The 24,547-nt window shown below is 37.6% G+C and overlaps 1 protein-coding gene across 1 annotated transcript; it reads left to right on the forward strand.

The window, feature by feature from the left end:
* Positions 1-580: 580 nt before the first annotated feature.
* Positions 581-5,409, forward strand: LOC127662564 (eukaryotic translation initiation factor 2 subunit 1-like). Its single transcript, XM_052153808.1, has 8 exons — positions 581-716; positions 1,004-1,251; positions 1,332-1,411; positions 1,561-1,712; positions 1,815-1,921; positions 2,728-2,825; positions 3,244-3,387; positions 4,169-5,409. The coding sequence occupies exons 2-8, from the start codon at positions 1,011-1,013 to the stop codon at positions 4,292-4,294; spliced, it is 948 nt and encodes a 315-aa protein (XP_052009768.1). The 5' UTR covers positions 581-716; positions 1,004-1,010; the 3' UTR covers positions 4,295-5,409.
* The last annotated feature ends 19,138 nt before the right edge of the window (positions 5,410-24,547 follow it).

Genomic DNA, 24,547 nt, shown 5'->3' on the forward strand with positions numbered 1-24,547 from the left:
AAGGGGTGGGTGAGAAACAGATAAATATTTAAGTGCTTTTTGCTATAGATCTCCACTTTCACTTTCACCTTTTGTTTTTGGTGATTCAAATTCTTCATGCATTGTGCCTGCATTGGGCAGGGAAGATAATTTATTGTGGAAAAAAACTTGAATATTGTTCTGTTTCTCACCCATACCTATAATATCTCTTCTGAAGACATGGATTGAACCATTTCAGGCTTATGGATTAATTTATTGCTGAGTTTATGTACTTTTTGAAGCTTCAAAATTATAGATATCATTTGCTTACATTGTATGGACCTTCAGAGCTGAGATATTCTTCTAAACATCTTTTGTTCAGGTGTACTACAGGGATGATAATCTAATGAGAATGATTATGGAGACGTAAAAACAAGTTAAAATATGCACGCTTGAGAATCATCCGTAAAACACTGCCAATAAAGTTTAATTATCGGAAGCGCTGAAAAATAAAGAAGGAGGGAAAAAACCTCAAAGAGCTCCGGATCAGTAGATGGCAATGTAGAACACGTCAACACTGAGAGAAGTCGTCGAAAAGAGGAAAGAACAACTTCCGCTTCCTGCTGAAGTTTAACATGTCGATGAAATAGCTGTTAAACCGGTGCTCAGTATCTCCTTTTCTGATTTATACACTTGAATTCCTATAATAAATTACATCACTAAAACTGAACTCCAATAAACAGTTGTCGAATATATTGGTAAGTGGAAGAGCTTCGTGTTTTAGATGCAAGAAGTGAGTTATATTTGATATCATTCACGACAGCTAGTTGATGATGATGCTTTGTTTTTATGCGTCAAGCCTGAAATTATTTGCAGAATAGGCTACGTTACACCTTTCTGTGTTTAAGTAGCCGTTTAACTGACGAGTTGTCATATTTGTTAATGCACTATTGAGATCTCGGGCTAGTGGCTGGCTGCCTATCTAGACAGTATTTTTGGGCGTGCTGATCTTGATCACAGGTTTTGAAGCACACTTTGTGTTTAGGTTGAAGATGCCCGGGCTCAGCTGTAGATTCTACCAGCACAGATTTCCAGAGGTGGAGGATGTGGTTATGGTCAATGTAAGATCCATAGCAGAGATGGGCGCTTATGTGTGTCTGTTAGAGTACAACAACATCGAGGGCATGATCCTGCTCAGCGAGCTCTCCAGACGACGGATCAGATCCATCAACAAACTCATCCGGATCGGCCGAAACGAATGTGTCGTGGTCATTCGTGTGGACAAGGAGAAAGGTGTGTATTGCTGAGATTTAATTTTTCTTGATGGTTTCTTCTGTTGCTTTACTGAACCTGTGATGTCCATGTTTCCCAAGGCTACATTGATTTATCCAAACGAAGAGTGTCACCAGAAGAGGCCATTAAATGCGAAGACAAGTTCACAAAATCTAAAACTGTAAGAATATCACAAGTAATGCATTGCTGAAAGATTTACATTTTGTGTATGTAATAGCAAATTTCCTTGGATCACCTATTGGCATCAATATCCTTGTCTTGGTTTGTGAAGTTCGGCAAATGATCTTATAGATAATGTTTGTGTTGTAGGTGTACAGCATTTTGAGACATGTAGCAGAAGTTTTAGAGTACACCAAAGATGAGCAGCTAGAGAGTCTGTACCTGCGAACAGCCTGGGTGTTTGACGAGAAATTCAAGCGGGCAGGATATGGCGCTTATGATGCCTTTAAGCAGGCGGTGTCGTAAGTAAAATGCCACTCTGAACCATTTTCAAAAACAACGTTTTTGTAAACTGTACATCTGTCCTACTATATAAAAAAAAAGTGTTTATTGTTTCTATGCAGAGATCCATCCATTTTAGATGGCCTGGATTTAACAGAGGAGGAAAGGACTGTCCTGATTGATAACATCAACAGACGACTCACTCCACAAGCTGTTAAAATAAGAGCAGGTGCCCGTCTTTTGATCTGTTCTGTAGTTGGCACTTACTGGGAACATGAATCAATAAACATATTAAAGAGAGAGTTCACCCAAAAATGAAAATTCTCTCATCATTTACTCACCCTCATGCAATCTTAAATGTGTATGACTTTCTTTCTTCAGCAGAACACAAAGATTTTTAGGAGAATATCTCTGCTCTGTGGTTCCATTCAATGCAAGTGGGTGGGTTCCAAAACTTTGAAGCTCTAAAAAGTAAATAAAGGCAGCAGAAAATGTATCTGTACGACTCCAATGGTTTCATCCGTCTTCAGAAGTGATTTGAAAGGTGTGGGTGAGAAACAGATCAATATTGAAGTCCTTTTTTATGATAAATTTCCACTTTCACATTTTTCTATTGTTATTGGCTTTTCACATTCTTCATGCATATCGCCACCTACTGGGCAGGGAGGAGAATTTCTAGTAAATATTGAACCGTTTCTCACCAAACCTCATATCGCTTCAGAAGTCGTGGATTTAACGACTGGAGTCATGTGGATTACTTTTATGCTGCCTTTGTGGTTCCATTCAATGTAAGTGAATAATAGCCAAAATTTGAAGCTCTAAAAAGTACATGGAGCTGAGACATTCTTCTAAGAATCTTAATTTGTATTCTGCAGAAGAAAGTCATACACATCTGGGATGGCATAATTTACTCACTGTAAATTATAGAATTTTCACTTTTGGGTGAACTATCCCTTTAAATAATCTGTGTATCACCATCAGTATTTACCTCTTGTCTTTTAAATGTTTTGTGTGTGTGTGTTTTCCCATTAACAGACATTGAGGTGGCTTGCTATGGTTATGAAGGCATAGATGCAGTCAAAGATGCTTTGCGGGCTGGGCTGACTTGTTCAACAGAGGCCATGCCAATCAAGGTAAGAACTCCTCCGACTGATCTGAACGAATGTGCAGCACTATTTGCTATATTTTAGGGTGCGTCATACTACAAGTTGTTGTGTTCCCCGGGATTGTTTGACATCAAAGTTTGGGTTGTTTAGATTAGTTTGTTACGGCATGAATGCTTTGTTTCCGAACTCTGGTGCACAACTGCGAACCGCACCTGACTCCGCTTGAAAAGGTGGTGTGGGGTATGGTTCACTGTTAATATGAACACAATCTGTCCTTAATCGCAGATATAGTAAAGTGTGAGTTTTGACAAATTACATGCCCAAATATTGGTTATGTTAGTGGTTTTAGGCATGCATAGAATATAAACAGTTGAGTGCACTTAAATATGTCTTTAATTTTAACACAAATCCAGACATGCTTATTATTACTTTGCATTTGTTTCAGATCAACTTGATTGCCCCTCCTCGCTATGTTATGACCACAACCACACTAGAGCGTACAGAAGGCCTTTCTGTGCTCAATCAGGCCATGGCTGTCATTAAAGAAAAGATTGAGGAGAAGAGAGGTGTCTTCAACATTCAGATGGAGGTGATTGATTCACCAAAAATGAAGGTTCTCTCATCATTTACTCACCCTCATGCCATCTCAGATGTGTATGAGTTACCTTCTTTTGCTAAACACAAACGTAGATTTTTAGAAGAATATTTGAGCTCTGTATGTCCTCACAATGCAAGTCAACAGGGTTCAAAAGTTTGAAGATCTAAAAGTACAAAAGGCAGCATAAAAGTAATCCATAAGACTCTAGTGGTGAAATCTATATCTTCAGAAGCAAAATGATAGGTGTGGGTGCGAAACAGATCAATATTGAAGTCATTTTTTACTATCAATCTCCACTTTTTCTCTTCGACATTCTTGTTTTGGCAATTCACAATTTTCATTCATATCGCCAACTACTGGGCAGGGAGGAGAATTTATAGTAAAAAAGGACTTAAATATTGATCTGTTTCTCACCCACACCTATCGTGTTACTTCTGAATATATGGATTTAAACACTGGAGTAATATAGATTACTTTTATGCTGACTTTATGTGCTTTTTGGACCTTCAAAGCTCTGCCCACAATTCACTTGCATTTTGTAGACCTACAAAGCAGACATATTCTTCAAAAACAAAATTGTTTGTGTTCTGCTGAAGAAAGTCAAACAGATCTGGGATGGCATGAGTGTGAGGAAATAATGAGTTCACCCAAAAATGAAAATTCTCTATCTCTTTAAGAGTAATACTTGACTAAAACTATAGACCGGTATGTTGCTTATATCGTTTATGTAGTATCTGACCTTGTTTTGTTATATATCTCTATCCCACTACAGCCAAAAGTCGTAACAGACACAGATGAGACAGAACTGGCTAGGCAGCTAGAGCGACTGGAGAGAGAGAATGCAGAGGTGGATGGAGACGATGATGCAGAGGAGATGGAGGCCAAAGCTGATGACTAGCTTGATGAAAAAGAATAAACCAGCATTGCCATAATCATTCAGGGGACTTTAGAGTTACATCGGTTTGTTTGTCATAAAACAAGGACTGAAAAAGAGTTGATGGGAAGAGCTGCTTGAATAATTTACTCAGATTGTGAGTTAAAGAAGAGGATTTCATTAATGGATGTTTGATTTATGACTTTTGGGATGCATTTACTATCATGGCCACTTACATTTTGCTTTGAGTCTATAATAAGGCAAAAACTATTTCATAATTGTGATCGTTTAAAGTTTTTCTGTCTCAAAGCCTCATTTAAGATAGATGCTCATCTGTCAGGGGCCTCGGATATTTTTTAATAAACCTTAAAAGCAACTAACCAGTTTACTTCTGCTTATCAGAACCCATATCTGTTGAGGATGTTGAACTAATAAAAACAAGCAGTTATATATATTTTTTTTTTACTTCCAAAAAACATTTATGTATTTTTGCCCTTTGTGTTATTTTGTGATCGTGACCACAAATGTAATTTAACAAAAAACAAATGCTCTAACATTTACCATGTTTTTGCTTTGGTAAATAACTTTAAAGTGGTATTTTGTAAGAACCTTTGTAAAATTATATAAAACAATACATTAGAAAAGTGAAGGAATCTGCTTTCTCTTACAATTATTGCACATGCTGAATCCATGACCTCATAAATTGTGCCTCCAGTATGACATCTGTCACGCCATAGAGCTATTTGGTAAGTGGTCTGCAAAAATTAGCATTGATTAAAAATGGTGAATAAAATAAAAGTGACTACTAGTTATATCACCTATTTTTATTTTATTTTTCCCCATACAACGAACGCGGATAGAGTTCGTGTCTATGGCAGAAATAGTAATCGTTGTATGGTAGTGTGCAATTCTGAACTCAGCCCATATATCTTTCATTACTCCGTGTAATTACATTTCTTACCATAAGATGGCGATGTTGTATCAGTGTTTAGCATATAAGAAGCGGCTTAAAGGATTCGAATTCTTTCCCGCTCATGGCATGTTACTGCTCGACTCCATTTGTACTCACAGGTTTTAAATTATGTTTCAACAAAATTTTACAGGTTTTTCTGTACATCTCTGTGATAAAATTCAAGTGGATGTCAACAGTCCACTTTCAAATAAATCTCTACGAATGAGAAAATAGAGGCTTTGAGTTGTGCAGTTGGTGGTTCGTCTCAATAACAAAGGCCACTTGTTCCTGATGAGGTGAAGTCAGGTCAGCCCTTTTTTTTCTTATATTATTTCGTATCTGATCATAAACTGGCAGCTCTGAGAGTTTATGACTTTATGTTTAAGTGCTTTAGTACAGGATGTTTATGGAGTTCTATTACTGATGTCCCCTCTGGAGTCCTAATGTATCTGTCTTTGTTCATTGTATTCCTGCAGGTGTTTGGCTAAATAAGATCCTGGACCCTTAGAGCAATTTTTTATGTGATCTCATGGGAATATTTATGGAAGTAAGGCATGAACCTGCATATGCACTGGCACAAGGCACCAATGGTACAAGTCCAACAATGTAACTAGACTCATAATCTGACAGTTATCAAGCTCCTTATTGAGCTTGATGAGAGCAGAGTAGAGCTCAGATGATCTGCCCATAGCTGACTAGGATAGTTCACCCCCAAAAAATCATATAAAAAATGTACACTGCCTCATGCCATCCTAGATTTATATGAATTTCTTCTGCTAAGATTTGTCTCAGCTCTGTTGGTCCATACAATGCAAGTGAATTGTGGCCAGAAACTTGAAGCACATACAGGCAGTATAAAAGTCATTCATACGACTCCAGTGGTTAAACCAGTGTCTTCAGAAGAGATATGATAGGTGTGGATAAGAAACAGATAATTATTTAAGCCTTTTGTTTTATTTTGCTATAAATTCTCTTCCCTGCCCAGTAGGTGGCGATGTGCATGAAGACTGAATCACCATAAATAAAAGAGGAATGTGAAAGTGGAGATTTATAGAGAAAAAAGTACTTCAATATTGATCTGTTTCTCACCCACACCTATCAAATCACATCTGAAGACATTGATTCAACCACTGGAGTCATATAGATTACTTTTATTCGCCTTTGTGTTCTTTTTGGACCTTCAAAGTTCTGGCCACTATTTACTTTCATTGTATGGACGAACAGAAATATTCTTGTAAAAATCCTGGTTTGTGTTCAGAGCACATCTGGTATGGAATGAGGGTGAGTAGATGAGGAGAGACTTTTCGTTTTCCCATTATCTATATATTTCACGAGTTTTCTTCAAACTAAACTAATATTATGTATTATTTTAGAACATTTAAATAAATTTTTTTTATTTATAATAATTATTTGTGGCCTATTTGTTACATTCAGATTTGTTGCTATGATGTATGCACACTTTGTGCTGAAGGCCTGAAAGAAAAACTTTATTTTCTTACACTTTAATTTGCACTGAGCCCTTCTCAGAAAGTGTTGAAAAGAGTGAAAATAGGACTATTTAGTTAAAATCAAGTGTTTAAAATAAACTAAAGGGATTGTTCAAAATTTTTTTTGAAACTCTACATGCATCGCACCTGTTCATTTAATTGCAAGAAATCAATCTCTTGTTGCAAAATCAAGTTAGTTCCCCATTACTGCACACAGTCAGGTTAACATTATTAACTGCTAATGAGGGGTTATTTTTGTCACTGCTGCGTCAAAGGCTGCTTAAAGTGACAGAGACAGCACTTCTAATTACAAGCCATTTGCTTATCGTTTTGGAAAAATAATCTCTTCATTATCACCTTTAATATTAATTAATCATCACAGTTTTTTCCCTTCCAGATGATTAACATTTCTCATGATAAAATATATATTTTTAGGTAGGCTCACTTGAGTAAAACAACAACAACAACAAAGTTATCTTCATGTCCACTGCATCATTGTACTGTGTTTAATGGTACATACAGAATTAATTCAATATTTTTAGGGATTATGTACTTATATGTCTTGGAAAAACATAATTGTCTGTTTATGGGCTTTCATTGCACCAGTCTACCAAGTGAGGGAACCAAAGTCTCAGTAACTATGGGAACCAATTTGCTCAACCCATTTGCTCTGTCTGCAATGCCACAAAAATAATGTATAAATATAAGTTTAAGGCATTTATATTGTATTTATACAGTATATATTATCTAAAACCACAGTAAACAAAGTACGTTTTTAATACACATTTGAGTGATTTTGAGAACAAAGACTTTTTTTCTAATTTCAAATAATAATAATAAAAAACCTAATTCTCTTCACAAATGTCATGTCAAAATTATGAAACCCCCAAAGTCAGTAATTTGTGGAGCATCCTTTACCCTTTATAACATCCAATAAATGGTCCAGGTAAGTGTTCTAAACCTTCAGAAACCTCTCTATTGAAATACTAACACATTTGTCATGAGCAAAAGCATCCAGCTCATTGATATTCTTTGGTTTCTGTGCTGCCACTGCTTCCTTCAAATCCATTTTCTATGCAAGACTTAGAGGGCCATTCAAGGTAATTCCAGGACCCATCCCTGAACCAAGCTTTGGACAACTTTGATGTATCATTGGCATTTTTGTCTTGCTGAAAAGTCCAGTGATTACAAAGCTTCACTTTACACACTGAAGGCATCACATTCTTTGCCAAAATGGCCTGATACCCTATAAAGAATCCATGGTGCCAGTCATACAGTCAGGGTAGCCAGTTTCTGCAGCAGCAAAACACCTCCATGACAGGACTGACCTCCATGCTTGTCCTTGGGGATAGTGTTGTTCTTGTCAAAAGCCTTGCCTTTCTTTCTCCAGACATAATGCTGACACATGGGTCTAAAACTCAGTTCCAGTTTAGTCTTATACGTCCATAGAACATTCTCCCAGGACTCCACTGGCCTTTTTCAAATTCACTCTTGAATATTCAAGTCAACATTTCCCTTGTTTAAGTTTTGCTTTCTTCCACACCCAGGAAAGTTGCTGTTGTACCCTATTTGTTTTCGTAAATGTATAAATGGTGCTGCCAACTTTGTCCATTGGAAATTGTAATGAAAATGTATTTGTAGCCATGGCCTTTTTTGTGTAATGAAATAATCTCCTCTATTAGCTTTTGTGAGAGCTAATTTTTCTAAACAATTTAGATTGTTATTGTATATACTGTATGTATTATACCAAACAATATACTTTGCAGATAGTTAGTTACAGTAGTACACTCTGCATGCAAAAATGGTTCTTCATAGCTCCATGATGTTTGGACATCTGGTCTTTCTTTGGCGTTTGAAATTCTTGGCCACAACATGATTCATCTCAACTCGAAATGTTATATAAAATGTATGATTTTCTTTTTGCCATCCTTGTTTTTGAATGGGGTGATCATCTGACGGGGAGGCTGTTCCACGACAGGGTCCTTTAATAACTTATAATGTGCGAGGAAGAGCAGCCAGTGGACTTTTTGGGTAAGATGGTGCCCCCAGGGTTGGTGGCCTACGCTAACTGGTTAAATCTGCATATAGGGAGAAGCAGCCCTGCCAATACCAAACCATCACGAATCAGCTTGGAAATGTATTCTGGTCTAAGATGTTTTTCTCAGCAGGGTGCTTTTAGTTCAGCGTTCCAAATATAGCCTTCGCTCACTTGTTTGGACAAAGCTTGCCAATACATCCAGCCCTCTTTTATGTTATCTACAACAGCTGCAGATAGATAATATTCATTATGAAGAGGAACCGTCATGTCAGTCAGTAGTAATGGTCTGCTTCCAGGACCTTGCTACTCTGCATTGATGATGCCTGGAGTGTTTATGAGCGTGCTCAGCTGTGCCCATGATGTTTCTATTGGAATCGTAGGTGAGCTTTGGACCTTCTTTCAGGTGGGAAATGTCTCTCAGGCACTTCCATATAACTTAATGGACACACCCTGAGACTGGCAAGAAGTAGAGGAATATATTGCTGTATGCCAATACACTAATCCTGGATTTTGTTTATGGATAAATAAAAATAGTCAGTGTGAGCTCATGTTTGTTTCCGAGCCTTAAAACATAAAAATTTGGTCATCATGAAAATATTTAGAAGTCAAATGACGTTATGCAAAGGTTGGTCACTTAAAAGGCGAACTTCACTTAAACTTTGCTACAATTATCCTTTTAAGCAATATTAACTGGTGAGAACTGTAATAGTTTTGTTTGCTAACTGTGCTGGGAGGGCAGGATTTCGAAAAATGCGAAATTGTCAGACTGTGAGGACATTAAAAACACTTACGTTCTCATGGGTCGGACAACTCGCAGGATGGCGGATTTCCGGTCGATGGTGGCAGCAAGCTTCGTGAAGTAGGTCGGGAGATCTCAAACATTTATGTAGTGCTGACTAAAATCTTGGAGGGCCTCGCAGAAATAGGCAGAGCGATTACATCTATGGAGGTGAAACTTCCACCCTGATCATAAGAATGGACAATGTTGAAAAATGGGTTGAGATTCTGAAGTTGGACGAAAGAGAGCTACAGGCTAACCTGCCTGCAACCAAGGCTGATGTGGAACGCGTGTGGGAAAAACAAGAGGATATGGAAAATCGGAGCAGGCGTAATAATGTTTCATTGGAATCCCCGAGGGAAAGGAAGGTCAAGATATGGGGAAGTTTTTGGATGGGCTTGGATGGGCCCACAGAGTTTTTGGTCAGCTTCCCACGGTGCAAGATTTTTGCTGTCGGGTGACAGAGACTTTGTTCTATGAGCGGCGAGGAATAAAGGCAAGTTGTCATGAGAGTACTACAACATCAATGTTTTTCCAGACACAAACGAAGTGTGACAGATTCAAAGAGCAAAAAAAATGCTTCACCAACAGAACTTGGGGGTTTCGTACTGCTTTTTCCTACTAAACTGAGAATTGACACCAAGTGTGGTCGCAAGATTTACATGCCCACGACAAGCTGTGGCCTTCATTAAATCAATGGTGTGAGTAGGTAATTTTGCTCTACCCTTTTCTTTTCTTTTTTTCTCTTTCTTCCTTTAATGACTTATTGTTGAGTTAATTTGTTCATTTTGTGGGTTCGATGTGATTATTTACTGGGGCTTATTTTATGGAATACATTTTTGTGCAATTTAATGGCACAGTTTGTTAAAAAACAAAAACAAGACAAAACAAGTAGAAAAAAAATCACTGGACTTGAGCAGTCTGGTTACAGAAGTGTTGCAGAGGATCTCGTGAGCATGCATGAACCGTCAGATTTCCAGGGGATGGATGCCAGTTGGGATTTATTTTTCTGTTCTGTGGGTTGTTCAGGATTTGATTGTTGCAGCAATGTTGGAAAGTGATCTATATAATTTTGCCTTGGGTACACAGTTTATCTTTACATGTCAATATGTCACACTTTAATATAAGTCAAATGTTTCTCTTCACATGGAATGTTAATGGGCTGGGGCACCCCATAAAAAGAAGGAAGGTTGTGTCATAAAAAAAAAGCTTGGTAAGGCATGGGGTGGTCATGTGTTTTGCAGTGCTGGTTCGAGTAAGATCAGGGGAGTCATCACATTGATAAGTACGCATTTACAATTCAGATGACTCAAACAGATCAAATATCATTTAGGAAGAGTAATTATTGTTTTGGTTTAAATACAGGGGTAAAACTTTATTTGGGCTAATATTTATTCAACCAACGCTGATGATCAGATCTTGAATGGAAGCTACAAGCCACTGGGATCCTTCATGATATGGTTTTGGGTGGAGACTTAAATCTTTTAATGGATCCATTCCTTGATCATAGTGATGCAAAAGTGTGTAGACCCTTTAGAGCAATACAGACATTTGGAGACTTCTGAATCCATCTGGGAGGGAATACCCTTTTTTTCGTCAATTCATAAGATTCACTCTAGAATATATATTTTTTATATATCTAAGTCCCTTATTCCATCTACCGAAGACTGCTCAATTGGGAACATTTTAGTTTCAGATCATAATTTGGTATGTTTAGAGATGTTACCGCCTATAGAGAAAAGACAATCATGTAGATTGCACTTTAATACATCCCCTCTACAAGACCCTGAATTTCAACAAATGTTAAAGACAGAAGTCAATGTTTATGTAGAAACCAATTCGTCCTCAGTATCCTCTGTGGGCGTGGCATGGGAGTCACTTCAGGCCGTTCATAGGGGCAGATCATACAATAAAAACAATGCTTTTTACTGGTGAGCATGAGAGGTACTTGAGTGGAGCATTCGCTTGGGCCGTGATCGGGCACAAGCATGGAGTGGGTAATTGAGCATGCTCTGTACATATATACTTTGCTTTATTCTGTATTTTTTGTGTTTGAGAATCAACCAATACATTTTTTTTAATCTGAAAATTTGATCAACACAGTTAACTCCACACTTTTCATCTACACTGTAAAAGTGAAACTGCAGTTCTCACCATAAAGGAATAGTTTACCCAAAAATGAAAATTCTCTCATTTACTTACCCTCATGTCATCCCATGTACATGACATTCTTTCTTCTGAAGATTCTTACTAGAATATCTTGAACATAAAGATCATAAAGCACATTAAAAAAAGCACATAAAGGTGACATGTGACTCCAGTTGTTAAATCCATATCTTCAGAAGTGATGTGATAGGTTACTATAAATTATTCTCCCTGCCCAGTAGGTAGCGATTCTGAAGACATTTGAAGAACCTTCAAAGTTCTGGGCACTGGGCATCTTAACGAATTAACAGAACTGATATATATTCTTCTAAAAATCTTTGTGTTCTGCAGAAGAAAGTAAGTTATACACATACAGGATGGCATGAGGGTGAGTAAATTATGATATGGGTGAACTATCCCTTTAAGGTGCTATTTGTACCTGAACTAACCCTTAAAAAATACTTTTTGTTGGTTTAATTAGTTGTAGCCAGGTTGATTAAGTCATACTAAATAATGCTTTTGACTTGGAAGACCCACCTAAAACAAATATAATTAAAACGTGTAGATGTTACCTTGTTAATATAAGTGATGTTGCGGCCGATATCAAAGTTAAAGAAGGCCGTAGTCTCAACTCACTTTCTTTCTTTCTTTGTTCTATTTTATTTTGTTCCAAAATCAATATACACAACAAGAAGATCAAACAAATAGTCAAGCTAAAACTGCATTGCATGCGGTTGAAAAACTGTTTGCTCCTACCAGCCACCCTCTGATACGTGACCTCACTTTATATTCTAAAGTGCTATAGGCCTAGGTGCAGTGCCCGGTATGCCCTCTAGAGGTGCTATAATGCTGTCAGAAAAAACATGTCAGTGCTTCGGGCGGTACTCTCAAGAGTACACCCAGTGTACAGTACCTTCTTTACTGAAAGTCAGCATGAAATGAAAATTCACCCTATATATTTTCTAAATATATGTTGTTTCTCTTATTGTGAATTATTCATCCATGCATGTGTTTTATTTTTAAAATTGTTATTTGAAAATGTAATAACTTGATCTTCCGGTGAAACGACAGACTTCTCTCTGGTGACGTATGCAGGACTTTTCCAATAATTTAGTCTTATTAAACCCTGCCACTTTTTTATAAATATCCCAACCTTGTGTAGAGTTGAACGATGCATCAATCGCATGTTGGTGAAGATGGCAAGGTGTATTTTCGTCTGTTTTCCTTCAAAACTATCATTCCATACACCACACAGACAAGTGGGTGCCCTGAACTCCTCCAGCCATCTCATCACCCACAACACCAAACGACCCCAAAAACCCATGCATTTATGTTTGTTTGTCAGTTTGTTCGTAAATATGTTGAGATCGCTGCTCAATTTGACCAATAATCGGCACTGACTCGAGCAGCACGGTGGTAGGGGTGTGTGTGTCCATTGCAAACTCTCATTCAGATCTGCCTCTGTTCCGCTATGCAACGTCCATATTTTCACAGTCCAATCAACAACCAATGGATAAGCTCAAAACCCTGCCCTTCATTTTTTTCTTTTTCAATAAGCTGTTTCACTCGGAAATGTCACAATACGGAAGTCAACAGATAAGGTACAAACACATTGAAATTGACATCTAAAGGGTACCTTTAAGGGAACCGCCCAAGTGACAAGCTTTTATACCACTAAAGGTACCATTTTTACACAAAAACACACAAAGAAATTCAGACAGTTTAGTTAATTGTCATTGTTTGGCTTCATCCACTAAGATTCACATGATCTAAATAGTTAACAAAGGAGCAAGGCTGTCTTTGAAAGTCTGCATCATCTAAAAACAATCAGAATTTCTCACGTGTATTATTTGGTTTTTGTATTATAGATTTGATGATCTGCTTCATATCATATAATGTACCACTGTTGGGTTTTTGCGTGGTGCAACGAGCATCCTGAGTAATAAAACAGAGCGGGTGCTCTCAGAATGTGTCAGATTGGCTCCTATAACCCTCCACTGCACACCTGTGTTGATGTTGCTTCATTTCTCAGGTGATGTGTGGCAATAATCAGAGGAGATCCTGAACACAGATATGTCCTCTCTTGGCTATCGAGCCATCCACCGCTTCCAGCAATGCACCTGTACACCTCCTTGCTCCTGCAGCTGTGTGCCGTGTTTTGTTTGGCATTTCTCATTAAAATCTTGCTCAGCTGGATACCGCAGTTTCCTAAGTGAGGCTTTCACAAAGAATCTATCAGTACAAATACCAGACAGCTTGTTAATAACAGATTTTCACAACAACAATGAAGTGCCAAATCTTCTGAAGGTATACGATAATTTCTTGGTGACAAACAATCTGGAATTTGTGCGTACATGTGTTTAGAAGTACAAGCACACGTACCACTGTGAATGTGAACAAATCAAACTTTGTATGAAAATAAATACATATGAAAAGAAAACGCTTCTACTCAGAAATGTACATATTCATATTTTTACCTTTACTTAATTTCCATAAATGTGTACAACACAAAATATTGACTATAAGGTTAGAGGGATACATAAAGTAAAAGAATAACAGTGAACTTGGCTTAAAAATCCATAAAATTAAGATTTAAGTACCACTAATTCAACCGATGAAGTACAGAACTGAGGTTGTGGGGAATACACATAAGACCTTGTCCTTGAATTTGACTTTATTTAATATTTTTTTTGGTCAAAAGGAAATTATTGGGGCATTTAATTCATTATTATTAAGAACTCATTTATGATTTTAGATATTTTTAGTATTATGAGTATTTGTTGAATTTTAATTAGTTGTTTTGTGTAAAGTCACCATTAGGGTAATCAGTGCTCCCTTTGGTGAAGTTGGATTGGTTGGATGGATTTCACGTAATTTTTCCTTGCGCATGTGAATTATTTTCTAATGAGCCAATTAAATAAAGTAGAAACAATAATTAAAATAATTACATTTTAAACAACATACTATTAGTTGTTCAGTCTTAATGGTGTGACATACCATTTTAAGTAAACAAAGTTACATTTGCTGATTAATTTGTGTATATCAAACAAAGGTTTTGTAGTTATGCTGACATAAAATGACCATAAGTTGAATTCACATAAAAAGTGATTTAAAAATGCTACATACTGAATATATTTTAAGTAAATACAACACTTGTTTTTCAGTGCACTTTCGTGCACTCTTGTCATGCATGGGACATTCAGATTTCCACAGAAAATCACTTTCATTTTTGGTTGTTTTTTTAGCAAAAATTATCATATGCTTTCACAAGAGTTGAAATGACACAAGAGTCGCATCGACTACTTTTATACTTATAGGTACTAATTTAAGCTTTAAAGTGAGTTACTATCAACTGCCAATGTATTGAAAAGGTGGACTGTGATCCTTTGGTTTGGAAAGACATGAGGGAGAGAAAAATCATGACAGAAATTTCATTTCTGGGTGAACTTTTGCCCAGAGATGCCCAAACCAGGGCCCGCAGGCCCAAGTTGGCCTGTGAAGACCTTTGATTTGGCCTGTTTTGCCATATGTGACCAAGAGGGGAAAAAATGCCATCGACGCAGTTTTTCATTGCATTAATTTATCAGATTGCAGAGTAATGTTTTTTTACATAATTAAATAAAAAAAGGAGGAGATCAAGGGCAACTTTAATATTTTAATGTAATATTATTTGCAGGGCCTGAATTTCGGTGCGGGATTGCAGGTTTTGTGCACAATTTTAATCATTCCTGCAAATTCCACATTCATAATGTGGGAAATTCCCACACACATTTATTAACTTAACAGTGCAGCTGCGAATGAGTAAACCAGTAGATGCAGAAGAACAAATCAAATAAATAAATTTGTTTTTGTATCAAACTGTAATTCCAGATGCTGCGTGATTCCATCCGCATCCCTTTCTTCCTTTCTCTCGTGCAGCTGTCAGCAGCGCATTGAGTGTTTGCTAAATTTTGTGTAAGCGTGCAGTGAGGAAACGCTTTGTCAAATAATTACAGATCTAAGATGTATAAACCTGTTAATTCGACATGCAAATGGCGCTGTACTGTGTCTCCGTAAGCAAGCAACGGGATGAAACTATATCGTTTCTCTTTATACCTTTCCTATATTGACGCGCTTTCATTAGTCATAATACAGCACATTTGCAAGAAATAGACAAAATGCTTTGTGTAATGTACCAGCTGCATGGTTAAGAGAAAGACACTTAAACACCTGTTACATCTCTCATCTCCATATCTAGTTCCATCCAGAGTAAAAGTTAACGGGGCTCTGGGCAACAACAAAAAAAATCCCCTGCAATCTGATATAGTTTCAAATACATACACGCGATCTTCCTTTGAATTTTCACTGAACATTATTTGTTTTGTGCCGTCCATTGTGCAGATGTTGCCGGGTTAGTGGCGGATGCTCGCTCCATAAATGTGCACAGAGGGGCACTCCGCTTCTCACGCAAAACATCAGTTCGATGTTGGGCTCACATGCTAAAATTACTCAGTGCTACAATGTAGGTAATAATAATATTAACGAAAATAATGTCTGGATGCATTAAATAGCCTTGATGTTAAATAAAACTTTATTAATGATACAGTAATAATTTTACAGAACATTAACCACTTTTAGTGTATGAATCATATCTCTGACTAATGCGAATTTTTAAATGTTTATTTTTGCATTGCATTATTCAACTGGCTTTAAGAAGTTGCTAAGTTTTTTTTTATAAGCTCCTAATTCCAAATCTGGAGAAATGATGTCATCTCCTTTGTGTCAGTGCATTAGTTTTGTATGTTAATTTAATGGCCAAAATATTTTGAAATATGTGAATGAGAAAAGTTGTTTCAATAACAATGCACATTATGCAAACTAGAGATCTGCAATTTTTAAATGATTGAAACATGTCTGCCATTTTAAAATTGAATTATGTTAATTAAAGTATTTGTTATACTGTGTAAGGATGACACAGTCATTTTATAAGGCTAGAAAAAAACTTTTTTCAAGCCAGAGTTTGTTTTGGCCCGCGGCCCTCAATCAATCAAGTTTGATTTTTGGTCCTTTGTAGGAAAAAGTTTGGGCACCTCTGCTTTAAACAGTCTGAGATATCAAAATCGGTTCCACACATTTGTGCCTAACTGGACATAAGGTGGGAAAGGTCAGACTGACTTTGGATAAAACCATGTGTGTGTGTGTGTGTGTGCCAGGGCAACTTGAGCAATTTTTGGGCTGGATCGAGGCAACATGACCTCAATGGTCAAAAACACATAAAACACATGAAATTTATTACATTTTTGGGACTTAATTTTCTAACAGCCTATTTTTAGGGCAGCATGACATACTGCTCTGAGCCATAAGTAGAGTCTATCCTCTTTAGCGCAGGATTTAATGATGCTTGAATGCGTACTCTCTTACATGTGTGGCCCCTGCCACCAGAAAACTTTTTGAGAGGCAAGTTAACAGACCGTGAAAAGGCGGCACAGATGGCAACATCCTAGGTGGTAATTATCCTGCACCTTCTCTAGAAAAAGATAAGAAAGTAGAAAGTAAAAACACAAGATGGGTGTTGACACCTCTTACAAGTCAAATCAAATCATTAGGGGACTGAGGCGGGACTGATGTCACAGATCACATCGTCCAAAAAGAGGATGATTTCTTGCTGTAAGCAGCCGAAGTGTTTCAGTAAGAGTAAACCGACTATAATAAGTGCATTTATGCAACATTAAGCCAGTCAAAGCTGTTGTGAAGAGCTTAAACGTTTATTTTGGCACAAATCTATTAAAATTGGAGGGGATGGTTCATTTGAATCCTGTTTGATTTTTTTGGGTGGGGGGATTCAATACACTACAAGGTGATGGCTGTTTCAATGTACAAGCTTCCATGCAAAAATATGTAAATTCTGCCCATATTAGAATCTTTGTCTGGTTGTCATTCTCACATGGGGCACATCAAAGCCATATGACCTGATTTTGCACCTGCTGTTTAATTAAATTTACAAGACAGACACACTCTCCACTCCTGGTGATATACAAATCAGTTTTTATTACCCCGGCCCTGTAATTTACACAGCAATTGACTGCTGTGTGAAGATGGTGTCTGCCAAAGTGGGCCCTCAGAAAAGATATTGAAATGCTCAGCAACTCTCAACTGCTTTAGTTCTGCTTCTGTCAACTGTAGATTAAGAAGTGTAGGTATACCGTATATCTGCTCTACTGCCTTTATGGTGTGGTTTAATTTATCATGTACTTTTAAGACAAGTAGAATCTAGCATTTATTTTCATGTAACCGTGTACTATTTTTTTCAGTGGCGCAAAAGTAAAAAAAATTATTTGTAGTACAATGGAGTACTGTGTACATACCATGTTGCATGAATATGCTAATTCTATTGAAATATTATATATTATTTGACCATACACTATCAAAAATGTACCATGTTTTTTGGACATGTACTATGGTAATACTGTGGTATTTTTAGATGTACCTTGGATTACCAGTCAGTTGCATGGTTTATATCAAAGAACTGTTGGTATTACCAGCTGATACCATCATAGCACTTTTATTTTAATTTGATGAAAAGGGACAAACTGAATCATGGACCATCGAAATTATGCTGTTTAAAATGGCTCAGAGCACAAATGTGTGGCCTTTTGTCAATTTGAATGTTGGATGTAGTAATAAATTGATCAGATTTATCTTCCGCTTATCATCCTGCACAAACTGGCAATACATCTCTCAGTAAGTCTGTAAATCCTTGTTATATCTGATTTGAAATTGCAGGGTTATTTCAATTCAAGACATTTCAACGATCTAAATCCTTTAATTCTGTAGTAACATGTTAAATTCCATAAAGCTAGGCCAGCTCAGAGCACATCTCCAATATCTCTGCGCTTGATGTGGATTTACGATTGCACGTGATTCAGGCATGCCCCCGGTCGCAGTGGAGTGTGCTTCTCAGGCAATCCATAATAGATGATGAAATTTGGCAAGCGGTTGAGCCTTATGGTCCATTCTTCCTCCCACAGCTGCTTGTTTTCCCACAACTCATCTGTGCTGACCAAGTTGTGTGCCGAAGTATGTGCCTGGGTCCGTATGTCACCGGCTCTGCCTACGAGCACTCCTCCTGCAACTTTCCATTATTCAACATGTCACTGGAGGAGAAAGACAGGCCAACTTACTGTACAGAGGGTTCCCTCTTTTTTGCACACTTGCACGGAGGATAAGACGTTCTAAAGCACGTGTGGATGGAAAGAAGTAGAACATTGCAAACGTTGGTGCATATGACTATCAGTTTGACACTTTGGCTTTGTTCGGGATGGAATACTGAAACAGTGGGAGTTTGAAACAGCAGTTTGCAACATTGTTATCACTGGACCTCACATAATTTATCACATGGCCTCATCGCATTGCAAGTTTAATTATTCTATTAGAAATACAAATATTTATCTAATTTTATGTAAAAATGTCTTAACATTCTTTAGTCTGGTCAAATAATGATCCAAGAAAGAGATGTTTAAAGTCATGTAATTCTGGCTCATCCATCACTTTGGAAATGGAAGAAGAAGTCAATCGCATGACATTGTTGGAAACAGTATTCTAGCATGTAAGCTACATTGTAAACTGTACATTTTGGCAAATATGTGTAGTAGTATTTTGCAAACTGTACAGTATACAGCAATAATAAGAGTAGTATGACAGTATGCTATTCCGAACATAACCATTGAAGGCATCCTAATTTGCATTTTCCTGCTATGCACTAAAATTACTGTATGTACTTCAGTGATGATGGTACAGGACATATGCTACTACTGGGCCATACTACAACATCATAAATGTGTGTTATTGGCTGCTACAGACCCTGTTGTTGCATACTATTTGGATTTGCAAAGTAACATTAGCATCTTGCAAAATTCCTGACCTTAACATTTATTACCTTGTTGGTTGATATATTTAAAAGTTACCATGGCAGCTTTGGTCTTGCAATCTTTGTCATATTTCTCCAACTGAAAAAGTTGAAATAGAAATTTCACAAATACCTCTTTAGTGCAAGGGGTTATGGGCAATATTAACCTCAAAGCCATGCATTGATGCATACTTTGAAAACATTCTAGAAATAGTATACAATTTTTTGGACCGTATGCACTAAACCTAATCTCTCCTGCTATATATTGTGGGTAGTATGCAAATTTGGATACAGCCTGTGCCCATCAGTGTACAGGCATACAGGAAGTGATAGTGCAGCATTTGTTAGCACTGCTTGTTTGAGTTCATTTGTTGGTTGGACAGAGGAGGTTAAAAAAAGGAGAGTAGAATATTTGGCAAAGCTGAATGTTGTTTCTTAGAGCATGCTAGCATATGCATGTGTTTGTTTTATGCACATTAGGGGTGTCAAATTATTGTATTTTATCATACAATAGTTTTTGTTCAAACGGCTAAATAATATTAAATTATGTACATGCTATATAGTAAAACCTATGGAAGCCTGTTTCAACCAAGACAAAAATAAATAAAATAAAAGTCATTATTTTGAGATAAAATCTCAATATTTTGAGATAATACCTCATTATCTTGAGATATGATCTAAACATTTTGAGAAAATATCCCATTATTTCAAGATAATATTTGGAAATTTTTAAGCAGTCTATCCAGTACAATCAAGCGCAGCTCGCAAAGATAGCCTTTGCTCTTGCCACAGCAGCAATCCCGTGCATCAGAAGGGAAAATGTATACTACCCCCTAACTGGAGTTAAATGTGCAATTTTGATTAATATAAACAATCTTATAGCGTCACCTCTGGATAGACCTCAGTGAGTTCCATCCATTGCCACATTTGTTCTCTTTTATATATATATTCTCGAGGTGGCCTTTGTGGCATTTATGATTTAAAAGACATTTTTGTCGAAGCCTTGAGTAATTCTGTGCGAAATATTTGTAGGTGCTCGTATCGTATCGTGAGGCTATGCATTGAATTGTATCATATTGTGAAATGTGTGCATTGTTACATGTTTAATGTGCATGTATTGCCACACGTGGGAATGGTTTTAGAGTGCAATAGTACTATTATGATATTATGATATCCTCATTATGATATTTCCAACTGTGTACTTGGGGGAGATGTAGTATATGCAGTGAATGGTTCTGACCAGCACACCCCTATAGTTCATGTAGTTGGTATGACCCACTGTTGTATGGCTAGTGGCCAATCTGGTGAGGTGTGTTCTAAAAGATGCAAGTAAAGAAGCTGGGCATTATAACTCCTGCATGTACATGTCTTAATGTTAACTAAGAATTAATGAAGACGACAACAGGAGAGTAGTGTCATGACAACTAGAAATCCAAGACGAGATCCCTGTTCCAAACTCTTACATTTTGGCCAAAGTTTAAGGCATTAAGCATCACATGGCAAAGACAATCCCAGAGCTCCGTGAATTTCTTTGCTTTTTTTTTTTTAAAGTATTGATTTGTGTGTGTGCTCTGTATTTTAGTGTTTAGTATTGTGTTATGCTAACAATAAGCTTACATCAAACTTAATTTAAATAATGTTTCTATAGATTTGAGTCGTAAATGCACTTAGTGGGAAAAGCAATATTAGTGTAGTTCAGATTGTTCCAAATTAGTCACTTGTGATGTTCAATTTCAGTTAGGATGATGCCTTAGAAGGCAGCTGTCTGCCTAGGCCATAGACAGCAAGAGAGCTTGCTAGGTTTTTTTTTTTTGTACTTTTGAAAAGCCTCTATTTGCTGGTGCTTTAAAGAACCCAGAAACTAATACACTGATCTTAAGAACCTATAATATGACATCAAGACAAAACAACCATAGCCAACTGAAAAACCCCATAAAATGGTTCTTGATAAGAGAAAGACTCTTTTCCGGTTCGGCATGCTGCTGCCACTTGTACTGTGTATTTTAAAACATTTCACAAACATTAACAACCGCATACAAGTAAACAAGCTGAGACCATCAAAGCTGACCTGAGACTTGTGTGAGAATAAACTGAACACCTATGCCAAAGAAAATGAGGTATTGCTCATTGCTCACTCTTTTGCAGTCTCTCTCTCTCTTTCACCCAGGAGGTGTTGGTTGATTGATGGTATAAGTTGAGCCAGTGTGGTAAGATGGCTGTGAGATGCTGATCAGCAGCTGCTTTCTCAGAGTGAGAGAAAAAGAAGGGAAAGTGGGGAAGACATTTTCTGCTTGCCCTTCAGGCAGACCAGGTGTCTCTAACTCCTCACAGTGTCATCCCCCAAACTTGGCACGTGTTCCCAAACAGGTCCACCTCATTGTTGCACTCCCTCAGGGTTTGGCCAAAATTAACGAACGTAGACTGCACAGAGCAGGAGAAACATCCCAAAAATGTCGCCCAGAGCCTGGGTGTAGGGCAGGACAGAGATTTTGCTGAATAGAAATGAGAGATGGAGTCAGAGAAAGCCAGAGAGGCACACAGGAGAGCTCCATTTGTTAAGGTGCAGGTGCAAAATTTGAGTGAATGCCAGGTTGCGCTCCTCTTTTTGGTTCCATATTAACACTGTCAGCTTTTTTTGTTCATATCTAAATCTTTTTTGACAATGCTGCCCACTTTCAATGCCTGCTGTGATTTGCTCATTTGCTGTGTCGTAAAAAGTTACAGTTTATATAAAACAGCCCTTTTGTCTTTGTATAAAGAAAATTATCATCATATCATTATGGAAGTCAACTCAAGCATTTAGGAAGGCACAGTTGTTGTTTTTCAAAGTAAGCATTTGTAGGTGCGTGCAAGAGCATTTTTTAAACTAAAATTGTATCTGAAATGATGCACTGTGTTCTAACACTATACAGTATGTACATGAACATCTAATGCAATCTAACCCAAATATGATGATCTCCTTGCAAACTATCCCCTTTGAAAATACAAAGCCATTTTTGTATTTTTATGTATAAAAACTGATTTATACTGTGTGAGAAAAAAAGTGAGTGTTGCATTATAAAGACATGTTGTTTGTTCAGTTAAATAATTCGATTTTTTTATTGGTATTGTACTTAGCCAAAACCATTTTTTTTTTTTACTCCCCAATTTGGCACACCCAATTCCCAATGCGCTCTAGGTCCTCGTGGTGGCGTAGTGACTCGCCTCAGTCCGGGTGGTCAATCCGTGCATCTTATCACGTGGCTTGTTGAGCGCGTTACCAAGTAGACCTAGCACATGTGGAGACTTCACGCTATTCACCGTGGCATCCATTCACAACTCACCATGTACCCAACCAAGACTGAGAACCACATTATAGGGACCACGAGGAGGTTAACCCAACGTGACTCTACCCACCCTAGCAACCGGGCCCATTGATTGCTTAGGAATCCTAACTGGAGTCACTCAGCATGCCCTGGATTCGAACTTGCAACCCCAGGTGTGGCAGTCAGCATCTTTACTTTCTGAGCTACCCAGAGCCAAAACAAATTATTAGAATACTGTCTGTGTAATGGGAGCCAGCTGGTACATGATAGCAGTACAGTATGTGTAAACATCACTCCCTGGCCTTAAGAGGCACACTAGCGACTGACGCTAGAGGCTGTAGCCTTTAGCCTTTTCGTTAGTGCACCTGCAGTATTCCCCTCAGAGCGGGTCGAGCAGGACCGGTTACAGTGGTGCCGTGACCCCGATGGGATTGAGGTTTAGGCGGGTGAGTGTAATGGGAGTCAGCTCGTATGTGATAGCTGTGTGGTATTTGTAAACCCCACTCCCATCCGGGTCACGGCATCTCTGTAACCAGTCCTGCTCATCCCACTCCGAGCGGGATTCAAACTGGCGTCAGCCGGCATGGGAGGCTAATGAGGATGCTAAAGTTTACAGCCTCTAGCGCCAGTCGTTAGTGGACATCTTGAGGCTAGGGGAGTGAGGTTTACACATATCGCAAGCTATCACTTACCAGCTGGCTCCATTTACATCTGGAAATTATTGAATTTGTATTATGTTACCAGAGTATTTTCTTTCTACCAATGATTAATGTTAGGAGAGACTTAGACATAAACTGGATTAATTAAATTAGTTAAATCCTCAAAATAATAATAATATTTATTTTTTCTATTGTGGAATAAATTGTTGTCCCACAGTTTGAAAACCCCTGATCTAGTGAATTAATTTTCAATGGATAGTATAATTTTAAATGGAATGCTTAAATGTTTACTAGACCTAAGTATTCAGCATTCTTCAGTTGAGGGAAATCAATGTTTCAAATGCACCTGATGCAAACAAAACCTCTCGTTTTGTGTTGCTGCTAGCTTTAGTTTGTTACCTGTTGGTTATTATGAGAACCCTATCTTTATATTGTGAAGTTTACAATTTACAAATATGAAAACATAAATCACACAATGGGAGATTGTGTAATGTGCTATTTTTGTAGAGGCCAGATAACCCCTCTCAAATCTCAAGATGAGATATGGAGCCATTTCATCAATGTGTATTTGGGGTGTTCACTTCTAAATCTTGCAAAAACAATATGCAGAGTATTTTTTTTTCTGAAAGTATTTCATGTGTCTATCTAATATAATGTGAAAACAGAACAGAAGTTAACCAAGAGTCTGCAAAAAGTCTAATTGCATTGGACTTTTGAAATTTTTATGCTGACAGTTGGTATGGGATGCGTATGGGCCACAGTCAAAATTGAATAAAACACAAGGCGGGAGTTGGACGACAGCTTTAAACAGGGCAAGCCGTGAGTCTTCTCTTCTGTCTGCGGGAACAAGTGTAGTCCTGCACCAAACATTGGCAACCACAGACCACAGCTTGAAGGCAACGGGAGAAAAATAACTTCTGTCAAAATGCAAGAACAAAGGAGAAAACACTCATGCCTGCACTTTACTCATTATTTTGTGATTTCATAATCAAGACAACGGGATCTGATCTGCAAAACCGTGGACAGCT

Source organism: Xyrauchen texanus, chromosome 22, assembly GCF_025860055.1.
Source record: "Xyrauchen texanus isolate HMW12.3.18 chromosome 22, RBS_HiC_50CHRs, whole genome shotgun sequence".
Classification (NCBI taxonomy): Eukaryota; Metazoa; Chordata; class Actinopteri; order Cypriniformes; family Catostomidae; genus Xyrauchen; species Xyrauchen texanus.

Coding starts and splice junctions, on each gene's coding strand:
- LOC127662564 (XM_052153808.1), top strand. CDS start 1,011: ATGCCCGGGCTCAGCTGTAGATTCTACCAGCACAGATTTCCAGAGGTG. Junction 1,252..1,331: donor TCGTGTGGACAAGGAGAAAG/GTGTGTATTGCT, acceptor ATGTTTCCCAAG/GCTACATTGATTTATCCAAA. Junction 2,826..3,243: donor CAGAGGCCATGCCAATCAAG/GTAAGAACTCCT, acceptor CATTTGTTTCAG/ATCAACTTGATTGCCCCTCC.